The 17,465-nt window shown below is 40.6% G+C and overlaps 1 protein-coding gene across 1 annotated transcript; it reads right to left on the bottom strand.

The window, feature by feature from the left end:
- Positions 1 to 4,809: 4,809 nt before the first annotated feature.
- p3h1 (prolyl 3-hydroxylase 1) lies at positions 4,810 to 17,465 on the bottom strand. The gene is made up of 15 exons (XM_084927453.1): positions 16,855 to 17,465; positions 14,544 to 14,696; positions 13,917 to 14,106; positions 13,628 to 13,759; positions 12,166 to 12,305; positions 11,263 to 11,352; positions 11,104 to 11,156; positions 10,881 to 11,008; positions 10,663 to 10,790; positions 10,428 to 10,523; positions 9,382 to 9,532; positions 8,076 to 8,193; positions 7,878 to 7,953; positions 6,123 to 6,263; positions 4,810 to 5,368 (listed from the first exon to the last, which is right to left on the bottom strand). The coding sequence occupies exons 1-15, from the start codon at positions 17,317 to 17,319 to the stop codon at positions 4,889 to 4,891; spliced, it is 2,541 nt and encodes an 846-aa protein (XP_084783579.1). The 5' UTR covers positions 17,320 to 17,465; the 3' UTR covers positions 4,810 to 4,888.

Here is a 17,465-nt window from a genome sequence, read left to right as displayed (position 1 = left end):
GATTAGTAAATCATTAGTGGCCCAGATCAGAGGAAATCAAGTGAAATGGTGCAAATAAATTGTAAAATTAATAGACTACAAATTGAAAATAGAAAAAAGCTAATTTCCCTGTCACCCCGTGGCAGTCCCAATCTATAGATCCCTCTCAGCTGTGGTACCATGCCCAGACCCGCACAGTTGTGATCGCAGTCCTATAGAGGAATAAGGAGACAGTTCATGGTGGAGCTGAAGTCATCGGCAAGGCATCCACCAGAACAACCACCAAAACAAAGCATCCCTGTGTCCCTCTAACACAAGATTGATTTTAAACAAGAGGCCGGACTGGCAGCAGCAATGGAACTAACAGATACAGTTTGACCTTGTTTGCTCTGTACTCTCATCACTGTTTGATGATCATTGGTATCTCTGCAGGTCAATTAGCTAAACATTCCCACTGAAAACTGTAATATTATGGGCCAAAATGAAAAAATCTCCAGAAAAAGAACAGCCACAGGAATGTACCGTGGCTGTACACGAGTTCTCGGTTAAGGGACAATACCACACACACACACATCTCCCAGAGCGCTGAGCAAGGCTTTATAGAGATAAGCAAGAGGCTGATCTTGAAAGTTGCAGCCAAAGCACTGGACTATAGAAAGTTTCCTTTGGATGTGGCGCCCGTCGCCCCGAGGAGCACAGAGACGGAGGTCATGTCCGCCCTTGATAGCCTGCTGTTTTATTCTCCTCTCTCCAGAGTCACAGTCACAGTTAATCTCAGCTCAGCGCCCCGCTGTGCCCGACCCCAACCTGCCACCACCGTCTCCGTGCCCGCCACATCACCATGGCAACAGGGACAGGCTGTGTGGCAAGCTCGTGCACGAAGGCACACACACACACACACACACACACACTTAAAGAGTAAAAATTAAAGATGTTCTGAGTTGCAATACACATGAAAATATACTGAATCTCTCTGAACAGTCAGAGATGGCTGTACCAAACACGGACTAGACTTCTGTAGTCTACTGTACTGTAGACCCCTCCTCTCTCCCACTCGCTTTTGGAGAGACAATGGTCAAATCAATAGGCCACAAATACACACAGAAAAACAAAGTGGCCTGTGTTACGTCCCTCCTGCTTTCAAATAAACAAGAGTAAGAAAACACAAAGAAGGCACTGACACCACACACACACACACACACCCACATGCACACACTGCAGTGGAGCAGAGGGCTCCTGTTCATTTATTCTATGTTGTAGGAGTTTGGGAGCTGGTTTATGCATGGCAGCCGAGTGCATCTGCCCTTCACATTAATCACACTGCAAACTCAATCTAACTAAACTGAAGCATTTTCAATCAATGTTTTCTTGCTAAATCTTTAGCAAGATCCTTACATGCCCACATATCTGTATGTCTGAAGAAAATACAGTATGTGGGTTAGAAAGAGTGTGTGTGTGTGTGTGTGTGTGTGTGTGTGTGTGTGTGTGTGTGTGTGTGTGTGTGTAACTGTTGAAAACCTATTAGCATTCTGTGAATGATGCTACAATATTTATTAACTTATTATCGGGACTGCCATACTTTCACCATCTTTGTGTGTGTGTGTGTGTGTGTGTGTGTATACAGATGGCCTTTCTGTGTTGGTATGACATCATCCACATGCTAAACCTACACAGACATCACATCACATATTCCAGAGTCATAGCTGCCTACGCTCAACACAGAAGCACATCAGATAAAAGAGACATTTCTAAAAGGACCTGTGTTCTACAGCGAAATAAAAGAACCAAATGTGGTTATTCAAGAAATAATGTGAGCTTGATTGGGTGCCACTACACTACGTTGCATTTGAGTTTTAATATGCTGCTGATAATTCAGCCCTTTGTCTTATCGTGTGTGAGCATTACTTCCCAACATGGAAGCTAAAAAACACACAGAAGGTCAAAAGCTTAACTATATGCTGATTAGGTCATCTAAGGAGGCCCTACTGTGCTTATTTGAAGCTCTTTCTTAGTGTTTTTGAACACTACTATTGTAGTTTAGTATACTTTACAGTTTAAAATAATCTCTATTTATCCTTGATGCTGCCACTCAGTTCACACATTGTCTGAAACAAATTTCCACCCCTTTTACCCTCCCTTTAAGCTAGCTTACTTCTGATTGGCTGCCTTTGTATACAGAAAACAGCAGGTGGGTGGGGCTTCTGTGCTCAAAGCCAAAGCTGTGGTCCTGACCCTATTAGGGATACCCACACTCTATGACATCATACAGAGTCAAGAGCAGAAAAAACTGTGTGAAGTGGTGTGTTTGGAGCAGTCTGAGCTGGCCTCAGTGTTTACAACTGTGTTTATTACATTTTGGTCCACTTTCACAACTCACTGTTTTCAGAGTAAAATCTCTAAGGAGAAGCTCAGTGATTAACACTAAAGAACAGAGAAATAAAGTTAGTTAACTGGAAAAAAAACATAATGCTGCATTTAGCAGGTAAATTTTCCTATTAACTGTTAGGCTGACTTGACCTGACAGATAACATAATTTCATACAGGCGATATCAAAGTGTTTACACTGTAAATGTAGAGAAAGTGTTTGCTGGGATTATTACCAAATCCACAATCAGTTCTGCTGCCTCAAATTGGCCAAGGAAGATTGAAACAAACAAAAAAGAAGATAGGAACACCTGATTTACCAGTGATGAACTCACCTGCCTCGGAAAAACTGGATCGGTATTTTAGAATGGACACTTATTACTGTATTCAAGACAATTTAATGAGGAGGTTTCACAAGAATTTGTGAATATGACGCTGCTGATGGCAGCCTAGCATAAGAAAGCAAACCAACCCTGTCCAAAGCAAGTTACACAGTTCACTTACCAGCATTTCTAAAGCTCAGGATGTGTCATGTAATATTTCTAAAATAGAGAATGGAAGAAGTTGGCTGGAGCATATTCGAACAGAGGTAATCTAAGCTAGCCATCTCTTGGCTATATGACTTTATAATTTAACAAATAAACACTAGAGTGGTATCAGCATAATTAGCAGAAACTAGAACAAGCATGTTTCCCCAAAAGTGTTTTCAGAATTCATCTGTACATGACTAAAAAGTCTGCTCTGGAGCTACAATCTCTAACGTGACGCGAAATCTCTGGTCAGACTGACTCCACTTCATGTTCATGTTCAATTCAGGATTGTTGTGACTGATATTTATCTTGCTGTACTAAAGCTGCAATAATTTGCATGTTTACAGTTTTTGTCTGTAATTAAATTGAGAGAAAAATGAGTTCTGAAAAATGTGTTGTAAAACACAATTAAGACATAAAAGTCAAAAAAAAAAAAAAGTCTGTTGTGATTGTTCCTACACTGCCTACATTAAAGAGTGTCTCTTCTATTCTCATCTCAGTCTGGGTTTGGGGCTTCAGGCTTCCAGCAGATAAAGCAGACTCTGGCTCCTGGCTCTGTGCACCGTTAACAGAACAGCTGTGGACCCACCAATTCAAACATGCTTCATTCTAAGTCATGTGTTCTTAATTATTCCAGGGTATACTAAATTGGAGTAGGGTATAAATCCGGTAGAGCATTTCTAGCAAAAATTCCTTGAAATAATATTCTGTGAAGTAGTTGTAGAAGTGCAACACATTGTCTTAGCTAAGTAACTGCTTTGTGTGTTATCTGTTTCTACTAAGTATTTTATCTTTTGTTGTTGTTTATTTGTGTATTGGGATCCTCTTTAGGTTCCACCACAGCAGTTGCTAGTCTTTCAAACCATAAACCAAGAAACAGCAGTGACTTAGGCAGCACTGAGTTGCATGTGTGTGTAGAGATGCAGCTTTGTGAGGCGGTTTACCTCAGTTTGAATTATGCTTTGAAAACGGTCTTAAATTACTAAACTGAAGTTGCATGTAGGATAATTCAGTACTTGACATGGATACTGGAGCTGATTGGCTAATGGCCGATGATAACATTGCTTTCATTTAGCACAAAAGTAAACCACAATATGGTTTAACTATATTGCCTTGATCCATTTGATAAGGATCCTACATGGAGTTTTGTTGACTGAAGATGTCCCGGTGCCTTCTCTCTGTTCCCTCTCTTGGACGTTTAAGCTTCACTATCCAGGACAATGCACCGTTCATACACTGCAATACAGTTTTAACGTGTTTTTGCTAAACACAGAATGTTTCTTTGAACTCACCTGAACTTGGAAAAGCAATAACATTCAGCATGTTTGGGGGAGTTCTTTCAGGTTGCAGTTTTCCCTGCTGGTTTATAAAGACGCAGGAGAGAAATCTGCTGAACTTCAGGAGGTGCAAAACAAATTACAGTAGTGATTCTGTGGAACTCTCTTACTCAAAGTGAAACTGCTGCAGCTCAGTGTACACTTAGTGAGCGTCAAATTACTCAAGAATGCGTCTGTGCTGCCATCCAGTGTCTGTCCGGAGTACTGCAACAAGGATATATTGTAAACATCACTTATTATTTGAGCAGTTGATATGAAGGTTTTTCACACCTATGCCAGGTTTCATATCATGACATCACCAGTCAAGTAAAACAGAGAGACATGGGTGTTTAAAGAGAGACGATTCAGAGCTAGGGCCAAATACACATGTTTAGAGAGTGATTGTGGGCACATGTGAAGATTGTCCATCAATGTATTTCCTCTGCTTATCTACTTCAGGGTCACAGGGTGCTGGAGCCTATCACAGCTGTCACAGGGCAAAAGGAATCACAGAGGGCAGATTGTCAGCAACCACATACTTAGAAAAAAATAGCGAACAATTTAAGTGACATCCAAAATAATGAATGTATTTAAAGAAAAATAACATTTTGTAACACAGCTTTTTATTTAACCACCCACAGAGAAGATCTTGTAGACAGTAGCTGGCCCCACATGACAACAGTGGCACGTGTTGTTTGATCACAATTCATCCTTGTTGCTCTGAGAGTCTGGTGCTGAGGTGGAGTCCTTCTTAACTGCTTTTACTGTCTTTTTTGCGGCTGGTTTTGTTTTCTGTTTATCACCCTGCTTTGCTTTTGTTTTTGCTGTCTGTTTTCCATCTTTTGCAGCAGCAGCTTTAACTTTGCCTGTCGTCTTTGCCTTCGTTTGATCTCCAGTTTTAGGCTTTGTTTTTGGTGCAGCTTTGGTTTTAGTGGTTCCTTTACTGGCTGTTTTCGCCTCCCCCGCATCCTTCAGCAGGTCAGTCTGTGCATCGCCCAATGTGTTCAGCTTGAGCTTCTGCTCTCCTACTTCTTTTTTTCTGGCTGCCTCCTGGTCAGCCTGTGCGGGAGCTTTTGGTGGAAGCGGTTGAGACTCGGTTTCCATGGCCTCATTTTTACTGAACTCTGCATCCACTGGTGTAGAAAACATCTTCAGCAAATCCTGAGCCTGGATTCTTTCCTATGGGACAAAAGAAGAAAATGTTTGGGAGACTGCAAAATGAAACAAGGAACAGGTATGAATCACAAATTTTCTTTGAAGTTGTGCTGGCAGTCAGAAAACATAACATCATTATCAAGAGCTGAGTTTCATATTCCTGCACAGCAATAACTGACTGTGTGCACTGTTTTCAACTTAGGCTGTCTTTATAACTTTGTGGAAATAGTCTGATGCACTATGTAGTTCTTCTTCACTCACTTTTTTTTAACTCCCTATGTGTTCATACATCATTCTACATTTAATCATTAGTTATTATTAATCTCTGTCTCTCTTCCACAGCGTGTCTTTGTCCTGTCTTCCTCCCCCGACCCCAACCAGTCAAGGCAGATGGCCCCGTCCCTCCCTGAGCCTGGTTCTGCTGGAGGTTTCTTCCTGTTAAAAGGGAGTTTTTCCTTCCCACTGTCGCCAGAGTGCTTGCCCATAGGGGTCATCTGATTGTTGGGGTTTTCTCTATTTTCTCTGTATTATTGTAGAGTCTTTACCTTACAATATAAAGTCCCTAGGGGTAACTGTTGTTGAGATTTGGCACTATATAAAAAAAAATGGAACTGAACTGAATTCAAGGTGTTAGAAAAAAGGATCATTTGAACAATTCATGCTAAATCCTGACCCATCTTTCTCCATTTTGGAAGAAGTTATTGTTTAAAAGGATTGCACACAGACCCAAACCTAAAGCCTATGCATGCTCACATCTGGTTACAGTGGTTTTCCTTACCTTTTCCTCGTGAGCAGGATCCAAGGTGAACCACAGAGCAACAGCACACCTCTGACCCCGGGTGACAGCTTTGACACCGTGGGGGTTTTCTTTCCCTGCTCCAAAACCGACCACGCGACCACACTTTGGATGCACCTCCGCCTTGAGAAGACACACACCACGCAACACAATCAACAGCGATGTGGTTAAAAATGCATTTTTGTTAAATGCACAGTGGCTTTAAAAAGTATTCAGACTCTGTCAGTCAAACCCTGTGGATAAACTTAGCAGTTTGTCCACATGTACACTTAATAATCTATAACAGGAACCTCATTAAAATTCAAAAACTAAACTCTAACAGTTTAGATATCTGTGCAGGTGTTCCACAGGGTTTAATTCCTGCCTTTTAGTTGGGCCCCTTAAGGAAAGTCAAACATCTGCCGTGAAGCAACTCCAGTGCTGTCATGACTATTTGATTAGGGTCATTAAAGTGCTGAAAAGTAAACTCTGACCCCATTCTCTGATCTCTGCCTTCTAGAGCAACTTCAGGTGTCTATAGTTAGAGCAATAGTTAATGTCAGTGGTTTTAAGTGCATATTTAAACCACTTTACATCAAATTTAATACTAAATTTGCAAAGGACGTGCACATCAAGTGCTCCTTAAAAGTAAGCACATTAATGTGAGTTCAAAATGTGCACCCTACATGATCCAGATGTGTTTATTAATGTGAAAGGCCTTGTAATTGTCTCATATATGCCATTTTCACATATAATTATAGGTCTAAATTAACCACTTGCCGGTCCTACGCATCAGGGATTTTTGTATTTTTAGGTGCAACTGTTAATAAAGCTAATGAATCTAATTAGAATCCTATTACCATGTTTACACAAACTATAGAAAAGCCAAAACAACCAGGCAAATCTAAAATAATGTAGAGGGGGGAAAATAGCAAGATTATGTGCTGAAATTCCCGTGGTGACCCATCCAAACTGAATTTTAGACAAATTCATACTTTTATTAAATGTGCGAGACTTTTCATTGTGACTCACGCCACAGTGAGGTTTTCTTAAAGGACATCTTTTTGTTTTACAGCATTCCTCGCTTCAGCCCACTGTCATTTTCCGTAACAGCGAGAGACAATCCCATCACAAGGAATCGTGATAGCTTTAAGATTTAAATGCCGTTAGCAAAATACAGCCGGACTGCCAACTCTATAAAGAGTCCAAGTGGTCCCAAACTTTTAAATTTCACAAAAACTGAGACCACCCAACACTTTACCCTTTCCAAAGGTCTACAGAGAGTTCCTTGGACTTCATGGCTTGGCTTTGCTCCGGGCATAAAGAGTTATTTGTGGGACTTTTACTCCTTATGGAAACACAGCACAAGCTTACAGTTAAAGCATATTTACAGCCTGGGACAAACACATGTTTGATCCCTATGGATAGTTTCCCCATCTAGGATAGGGTTAGAGACAGGATAAGGATAAGCAGTAGAGAATGATTGAAACAACTCTGACTGGGGTGATTTTTTTCCATCCATAGCCAGTTATTAAACTCCAGTCAGAGTTTGTTTTACTAGTGTTTTATTCAGCACTAAATTTCAGATATACATACAGTTTATGGATGCTGCTTGCTAACCATTAACTTAACTTAGCATTAACATCAAATCAAAAAACAAATAAATAAAAACATTTGGAGGCAGCTAAAATAAAGCAGTCTGAAAGAAAACTTTACAGTTTTAAAAAAGAAAGGAAAAAACATCAGATATATATTTACCGTCACTGTTTTGGCATCAAGCTCTGTGAAAATGAACTCTCCTCCCTCAAAGTCCTCATTCAAATAAAGGATGGCACTGCAGGAGTGAGACACCAGGAGGTCAGCCGGGTCCTTGTCATCAGGGTGGGTTGTGTAGACAGAATTTTAAGTGTGTGTGTGTGTGTGTGTGTGTGTGTGTGTGTGTGTGTGTAACCATACCTGTAGTCTCTGTAAGTGTATGCAGGAGGTTCCTTTACACACTCGTTGACCTCAGAAACCAGCACACAGTTGTCGACGTGGACAGGGTGACTCATGTCCTTACGGTCATCCTGCTTCTCTGAACAAACAGGAGCACAGAGAGAACATTTGGACAATTTAGGCCCAAAAACAAAGCTAGCTGAGAATTCAACAGCTAAATATGTTTATTTGTGTATTTATTGTCAGGAGGTAGTGGAGACCAAAATGGTACTGAATTCAGTATATTTTACTGTACTAACTTCAGTTATTACATCACAGTTACAATTTTGTTGCAAGCACCGTGAGGCAACTGTTATTGTGATTTTGTGTTACATAAATAAAACTGAATTTTACTTGTGTTCTAAGGTTCTTCTCTACAAAGTTATCTGCATGCTGGGTAGATAGCAAGAAAAAAATAAAAATCAAACAAACATGCGTTTTTCTTCCTGCCACTCGTGCTGCAGTCTGCTGATTTTATGTCTTGATGCATGCACAATCACCTAAGTAAGGAAAATCCCAAAAGGTTTCTGTTCATCTGGATGTACCCATATGGAAAAGAAATAGTAAAAACATATATGATTTACTCATGAAAGTGGCCATTTTCTCATTACTTTCATATTTTTTTTTAGTAAGTATACAAAACATACAAGTTTCATTATATAATTTTTCAAGGGATCTTATATCTGTTTTCACTCTTGTATGCTTTTCATACAAGTTTCATACAAGACAGATAAAAACTTTATAAGATTTATATATATCTTTTCCATATGGGTAGCAATTTCAGTGGAAGAAACATTTCGTCACTCATCCAAGTGACTTCTTCAGTCCAGGACTTTGAAGTAATACACTAACTCTCTGTTTGTCTGTCTGCCAGCTCTACGATGAGGAGTTGAGCAACCAAACACATGGCACAGGTACATCTTAGACCCCTGAAGGTTGTTATCTATGTAACACATTATGATGTTACCATGTTGCCTAGCAACCACCAACCAACTGCCATTTACCTGTCTAACCATCGTAGGATTTTTATTTCACAACAGTAACATCTAGTTTATATTGACAAAAATCAACTATTATTAGATATACGATATGTTACAATGGCATCACGTTACTTGGCAACCACCTAACAATGGTCTACAATGACATTTATATTGTAGCGCGGGGCAGGACGGGCATGTCCTAGCAGATCTAACAGATAAACGAGATCATTTAGGAGTCATGTCTGAACCAACTCCTAGACACAAAATCAGGATGGGGAAAAATGACACACTGTCAGTGGTTAGCTTACCATCGATGGCAGAGCGACAGACCAGGTGGGAGTATGTGAAATAGAGTGGAGTGTCCAGATGGAAGTAGGACTCTAAGACCTTCCTCACTTTCTCACTGAGGTCAAAGAACAGACGAGCGCTCTTCAGAGGGACCTTCCCCTCCTGGCCAAGCTGTGAGAAGCAGAAAAACCATGTAAAAGCTGGGACAAGGAGGAAAACAATGTTGAGTCTGTTTTTATATAGAACTATAAATACAAAAGTGTTCCAGGAAAGAGCATCTTCCGTCTAAAGAGAACATGTCTTAGGTTTGCAAAGCTTCAGGTTCTTTGGACAGACAAGACCAAAGTGGAGATCTTTGGCTAGAATTCCCAGCGACATGTTGGGAGAAAACCAAACACTGGCTATCAGCACAAGCACATCGTACAAAGTGTCAAGCACGGTGGTGAAGGGGTGATGATTGGTCCATGCTGTGAATAAACGAATGCCTGCAGACCTCAATCAACTGAAGCAATACTATAAAGAAGAGTCGGTCAAAATTCCTCCACAATCATGTGAGATGCTGATAAAATAATACATCAAACAATTACTTCAAGTTATTGTGGCTAAATATAATTCTACAAGCTACTGAATCAACACAGTTTTTCACAGGACTGCATTATGTCTTGGAAAAGTGATATACTGTCAGGTTCTAAGTGATCGTTCCTCTCTGTGTAGACAATAACTGACGTGTTGAGTCACACGTGTCGTTTTGGATCCTACGAGGCTGCAACTATTTAATTACCTCAAACAGCTGGAAGCAATAAGCATCAGGTGAGCCTCTAGATTAACCTGCTGCAAACATGTTTATTCTCATCCGCCAACTCGAGCACATAACCTATATGCTGCATGTTCTGTTGTTTTGATGCTGAAATGTGGAAAAAGTCTGCTGTTAGACTAAAAAACGTATTTTCTGTTTCCACATAAAGAACTAGCTGTGATCTTTCCCCTAGCTATGATTAAAGGTAAACGTTTGTGCTTGTGTTGGCATCTCTTATTTTGAATTTTTCTGTTAGTCTGCTTTATAGACCTTGACAGCCTTCAGGACGGTGACTCCCTGGTACATCTCGCTGGGGGAATGTGGGGATGGTCGTCCTCTATAGCCATCGCCTTTTAGAGCAGCTGTCTGTGAAATAAATGCAACATTAAGCAACTCCTATAACAGCCGAGCTGAAAAACATACATACGGGACACGATCAGAATGCAGGTGATGTGAGGAAATCTTTGCTGACACGGACTGAACTTTATTCCTTGGGGCTACTCACATTGGAGAGACGGTGCAGCTCCCTGCACTCCTCATCTGTGATCACACCATCCAGCAAAACCCGCTGGGAGCCATTCAGCTGCTTGGATGTCATGGTCACCTTGATGTCACTGTACAGCAGAGCACCATCTACAAGATAAGGTCACAGTTAAAGACATGAGGATAAAGACTGGTTGTACAAGACTGACATTTTATAGCCCGGTTCTCTGAAACATTCACCTTCCTGTGGCACTATCATCTTGGTCATTTCTGAAGAATCCTTCTTCTTTTCCTCAACCAGATTCTCAATCTCCTTCATCAGGTTTCCTATCTCCTCTGTGATCCTCGCTGCAGTCTCTCTCTCAGCCCTGAGACACAGCAACACACACGCAGATAACAACACTGACTTTAAGTGCACCTTCATGCTCGACCTGCACACGTGTGGTGGTGCTCTTAGTCTTACTTCTGTTTCTCTCTCAGTTTCTTAGGCATGACATTGTTGGGGGTCCACAAGTCCTTTAAGCAAAAATAACAGAGAATTCAAAGATCACATTTATTTATATCCCAGCACTTCATAAGTAGTGCAGAATGTGGTGAGATGTAAAAGGAGTTATACACTTACCGGATCTACAAAAGTGATTCCAAAGGCTTCATAACCAAAGTAGAGGAGCTCTTTCTCCAGGAGCGACTGCTGAATGTACTGTTTCACCACCTAGGGATTACAAGTCAGCAGCAGCCTGTAACATAGCTCCTAAAATCATATTCAACAATCACAAAGCCTGCGCTATAAAGACAGTCGTTATATCTCTGGTTCCTTAGCTCCAGTTGGAGCTGTCTTCTCCTTTATTTTAGTAGGAACAAATTGGTCTGGGTTTTTTTTTTTACAGTGATTCTGACGGACGCATGTTAGTGGTGATGTATGCATTCAGAGAGCAAATCTGTGTTGTGCTTGTTCAGCTTCTGTTTTATCTCCTGTGCTTTTGTAGCATTTTTTGATTTGCGGGTGTTTTCTTAGGTTGCAGTGTGTTTGAGCTCATGCAGCTCTGCTCTCATGGTGCATACACACCGTCAGGCTGTGGATACAGATGTCTGGACAACAGATGCAGGTGTAATAATACATCTGCATCTACCTTTGGAGCCTTTATATTCTAAAACACAGGCCACAGGCCAGAAACCTCCACCTGGGAAATAATCACTTAGTCATTAGTAGTGATGGATAACCATAATAACCCACTTTAAATAGTGTGTTATGTGGACATTTAGGGCCCAGGGCAGCTCAAATCTTTTTTAAGAATCAGCAAATATACTTAATTATGTGCTTAGATCACCACCAGAGCCTTTTTTTAATGTGCTCCTGAGTACACGTGAGTGCTGATGAAGACCATTTTTCTGCCACCACACTTTGTTCAGGCTAATTTACTGCTGATCACTAAGGATTAAGATAACACACTGCTAAGAATAACTGCACTCACGGTGAGGTTGAAGTAGAGGTTGAAAGCCTCTGTTAAACACAGTGTAACTGTACCTGTCGGGCTGATATGGCTGCTGCTTTGTCCTCGCCCAGCACGGCAGAGTAATAGTTCAGGTTCTGGTTCATCACCTCATCCTCAGGGTGGAACAGCAGGTAGGTCTTAGCACACTCTATGGCCTTCTCGTACTTCTCACCTGGAAAGAAAAGACAAAAATCCATGGAATCATGGATGTGAACAAAAAGGATGTTGTTGGATTTACAGCATATATCCTTGTTCTTAAACACCAGTGACTATTTCATAACAAACATCCTGTACCTACAGGGGACCCTAAAGTTACAGCACGGAAGAATTTTAGCTTAAACTTGTTGTTAAACATTCAAAAAATGAAATCAAATTATGAAGAAAGTGTGAAAAATAAAAAAAAAAAGTATGAAAATATTTAAAAGACCTTCATTGTGTTACTGCTATATGAAGTTAGTATGCTAAGTTTGGAACAACCACATGGAATAACTTATAACAAAAAAACAATGTAAAAATGATTAACATGACATCTTATAGTTTCAGAATATTTGCCTCTTTGGCAGGTGGCTAAAACAAAACCTGGTCTTATGCTGAGACTGGTCAGTGGTCACCTGGTGATTCAATTCAATTCAGTTTTATTTATACAACAACAGTCGCCTCAAGGTGCTTCATATTGTAAGGTAGACCCTACAATAAAAACAGAGAAAGGACTTTGGTGACAGAGAGAAGGAAAAACTCTCCTTTAACAGGAAGAAACCTGCGGCAGTTCAGAGGTTAAGAGCCTAAACTCTTACAGGACAGGGTTATTTTTCATATTGCTCTTTTAAAGGCTGCCACTGGGGAGAAGTAAAATATAATAATATGAAATTTTACATAAAACGCTGCAATTCTTTTGGTTAATTTTGAAGAAATACATTATAAATACATGTAGTACAAGAGAATTTTCTCTTTTTTATTTACTATATAAATAGTTAAAGTATTTAACATATGTACCAAAAAGCTCTTTAAGTCTACAGTCACACAGCACAGTTTTAAAAAATGTGGCATGACCAAAATTATTGCAATTAGTTGCAGTGAGTTGGGCTCTTCAAAGCAAGTTTGGTGCATAAAGACAATGATAAAACAGCAATCACTCTACTGTAAATGTTGACAATTATGTGCGATAATCTTTTAATCTGTGAGCAACTGTAACAAATGGGCAAAAACTGCAAATCAATTGAAAACTAAATACAAAGAAATTCACATGAATTACTTCCATTCAGAGTCCAGCAATAAATGCTGATCTATTATCATATAATATTTGGCTTATTTAAGAGGTAATCTCGTTCATGTTAGGTGCAGGTCTGTGTTTTTGCTATTAAAGTCGTCAAACAGATGATCCGTGTATATGAGACCATAGCTGTTCATTTCTGTGTTTAGACTTCTTTTCTACATTGTTGCTAAGGACAGTGGATACAGGCACACCTGACTTATAGAAAGCACTGTGAAACTCACTGTTGTAGTAGGAGAACTGCAGGTAGTTGAAGTGTGAAGGCAGGAAGTCCTCAAAGGGCTTGTCTCTGCCAGCAGTTAAGGCCAGCTCCACAGCACAGTGCTGCTTACAGCTCAGCACCTGCAGGTAGTGGTCTGAGGGACACAGACACATTTATACAAGTATTTATAGCACATGCAGCCTATTTTTCATATTTGCCATACAAATGTCTCCCTTGCATGCAGCTTCACATCAAATTCTCAGCTCTATTGGAATCTTTAGTGCTCACAAGCAAAGGATATGCTGCCTCACCACTCATACTCTGGAACAGGTCTGCACTGTACTCCATGTAGTTGTATCCATCATAGTTGTAGGCTCCCTCACACAGAACTCTGCACTCCTTATCAGCTATCAAGTACTCATCTACAGCTGATTCAAAGTGTTCAGCCGCTAGGATGAAGGAGTCGTCACTGTAGGAGCTCTTTCCCAGCAGAAACTGGGCCTGAAGAGAGAGGGCACATCACAGCTACTGCAACAGTCAGCTTCATCTGTTCAAGGTCAGTCAGGTCAGGCAGACAAAGGAGTTTAAATCTTTCTGCTTGAATCATCGTTAGAGACTGCATCATGTGGCAACATGTAAAGAAAAATGCCCTCCTTTCTTCTCTTCTGTTTTCCCCTCCAGCTGATTATGATAGATTGCCTTCTCTCCCTGAGCCTGGTCCTGCTGGAAGTCACTTCCTGTTAAAAGAGAGTTCTTCCTTCTCGTTGTCACCAAGTGCTAGTTCACAGGGGATCATCTGACTGTTCCTTAATTTGACTTAACTGACCAAACTAATGAAATGTCAATAAAAATAAACTGTAGATAAATTATAGACATGCCTCCAGAGGATGAGGCTACAAGAACATAACAGCATTATCAAAGACGGAGTTTGCTTTCACCATGTGTGGCTTGGCCTCCAGATCTTTGAAGTCGTCCACCTGTACTCCTGCCATCATCCTGTAGTAGTCCAGATTCTGTCTCATCTCCATGTGATCTGGGTTGGCCAGGAAAAACGTGTTGGCAGCTGCTACTGCTTTGGCCAGCTTATTGATCTGAAAGGAAGAAAAACACACATACACAAGCTTATTTTCTGTTCTATTTAATTCAACTGGAAAACTCGTGCAAGCTAACTTGGTATCAAAATATCTCATGTAGGCACAGATACATTAACAGTTAGTTAATGTAGTAGTGGAATACATTTAATCTACTCTGATTTTACCTTTGTTTTGGTGCACTAAGCCCAGTAGTTGCTCTTTACTTTCCAAATGTTAGCTAACTATATACACCGGCCAATATTGATCCTGACATACTCATATTGAGACGTCAGTAATGTACACAGGCTATTATTTTAACTAATTATGTTACATGTTACATATTTATGTTTAATCGTTCTTATTGTATGTTTTTGTACAGGTACATCAGACTGTGTCTGTCAACTTTCACTCACTTTTATTTTGGGGGTAATTAATCTGCTATAAATGATTTTTGATGCAATATCATTTTAAATGTACACATTTTTGGTCTGGTAACCCATACGGGCCAAACTGTTATCTTTACATTTTCTGGGGTGGATTTCAGTTTACTCTTTACTATCTGAAACGCTAACGTTTAGGCAGCTCAGTAGGTAGAAAGACTTAAAAGATTTTTTGGCAAGACTGAAGCCCAGGTTTCCCCCGATGCATCCATCACAGTGTAACTTTGATCATGGTAGGTTAAAAGTATCTAGGCATAGGAAAAATATCCTTGTATAAACAGAGACTGAGACTTTTAGTAGGAAAGGGCTTTGATTGCTGAGAGTAGTAAAGCAATATAGTACCAGTCCTATTTCTCAGATTTTAAAATATTTCAAAAGTTCAGAATATATATTACAATGAAATCACAAGTAAGTGAATCGTACTAATGTAAGGCCAGACTGAACTGCCCAAGTTGCAGTTGTGTGGATTTAGTGGGTCACAAAATAGTCTAACATCCTAACAACATCCTAAAAACAACCGAACTTGAAAACAGTAAGCCATTTTTCTGGTTTTCCTGCAGTGGTACATCATACTCATAGGTAAGCATAATACAGCACTGTGCAATAGTCCTGAGCTATCCCTCATTTCTTTATGAGGCTTTTTTGAAGTGGTTTTGAGCAATAGGTCTCCAGACAAGGTTTTCTTTAGACATTGGCTGCTTTTTCACACATTTATTCCCACTTGTTTAGTTGAATCTACAAAAAAATGGCAACAATAACACAGTTTGACAGGTGTAAAAATAGTATTTTGCACCAACAAGGTTAATTCCCCAAAAAGATGAAAACCTAGTAGGCACGGTTTTTAGGGTACCCTCAAAAAACTGATGAATGTTCCTGAAGAGGCCCGGAGAACTAATCCTGAAAACTACTTAAAGATATGATTTAAAAAAAAACTCCCCAAGAGAGTTCAGGCTCTGTGGTAGAATAAAGATGGTCATACTAAATACTGAATTTCAAATTACACAAACTCTGTTTTTACATTATATACCGCTTTTCCTTATATGTTTGCACAGCTCACTGAATAACTGCACCTACTTCTTCCTTGAAGTATATGAAGAAATGAGTCGTGGCTTGAGACTTTTGCACAGTACTGTATGAGTTATGACAGCTCTATGACTTTTTGATAAAAACTAACTTTAACATTTTCTTCAGCCTGAGCTTTTAGGGGCCAACTTCCTGTTTGACGTTTGTCCCGCACACCTCTGCCATGTCACACACAGTTTCATAGAAAATATTTTCATCAGAGCAGAAAATAAATCCTTATTTTCACACTAACCCATTCATCTTTACGCCCCCTAACTTGCTTAGTTGGAAAAATATCTTGTTAAAAACGAATTTAAGTCTACAAAAAAATTAATAAAAGAAATAATTGTTAGCCCCTACTTATTTCACAGATGACGCGTTTGTGGTTTGCCAGCAGGAGCTTTTGAAAATAAAATTTTAGGCCTTTAAAGCGCTCAATTTCACGTCCTAAAGTCACACCCCGCAGAAGCTGACTCCACCTTAAGACGTGGCATGGTTGTCTTGGTTTTGGGGGGTTGGGGCAAAACAGTAATGTGCTCCACATCAGCTCTAACTTACAGGCTAAAAAAGAATCAGTGCTAAAGTTTTTACTGTTCTAGCTCGCCTAGAGCAAAGCGAGCGTGTGTGTGCAGTGAGAGACAGGCCACACTGTAGCTGCCAGCATCCTCTTCTACCTTAAAATACGCCACTTGTAGGTAATTATATGGGCTCCTCTTCTTGAACTCCAGCTCTATTTCCTCGCTGACGAGATGCAAACTTGGTGCGCCGACTTTCTCAGTTTCGCAGGAGTTCACACAGTCGGCCCGCTTCAGGATTTTCTGGAAGAAGCCCAGGTCCTCCACAGAGCCGGTCCCCGGTATGGGAACTCCCAACCCGGCCAAAGGCTCGCCGAAAGCGGTCTGGTTGGCGCAGCTCTGGCGGCACTGAGCTTTAACTTTGCGCAAAGTGGCTTTGTTTTTGAGAGCCTTCTCCATGTTCAGAATCACCGATAACCAGTCCCCCTTATAGTAAGCTTCCACCGCCGTGTCGAAGAGGAAATCATAAGGCTCCAAAACAAAGTGGCTGCTCACTTCAGTGTCCGATGTGCACGCAGGCACCACGACAACACAGAGGAATGTGAGCGCATAACGGAGCTCCATGGTGGCAAAGTGTCAGGGCTCTGCAGCGGGACCTGAGCCTGGACCTGTGGCCGACGACGAGCCGGTACGCAGAGAGAATTGTTACTACTCCTTCCTCCACCAGGAGCTTGACTGGAGGTGGGATTTGAGCGGCGGAGCCCCCCTCG

The sequence above is a fragment of the Perissodus microlepis genome, chromosome 5, assembly GCF_051167445.1.
Source record: "Perissodus microlepis isolate ML-2025 ecotype Zambia chromosome 5, ASM5116744v1, whole genome shotgun sequence".
In the NCBI taxonomy this organism is placed as follows: domain Eukaryota; kingdom Metazoa; phylum Chordata; class Actinopteri; order Cichliformes; family Cichlidae; genus Perissodus; species Perissodus microlepis.
Note: the sequence above shows the minus strand (reverse complement) of the source record. Positions and strands in the feature narration are given on the sequence as shown.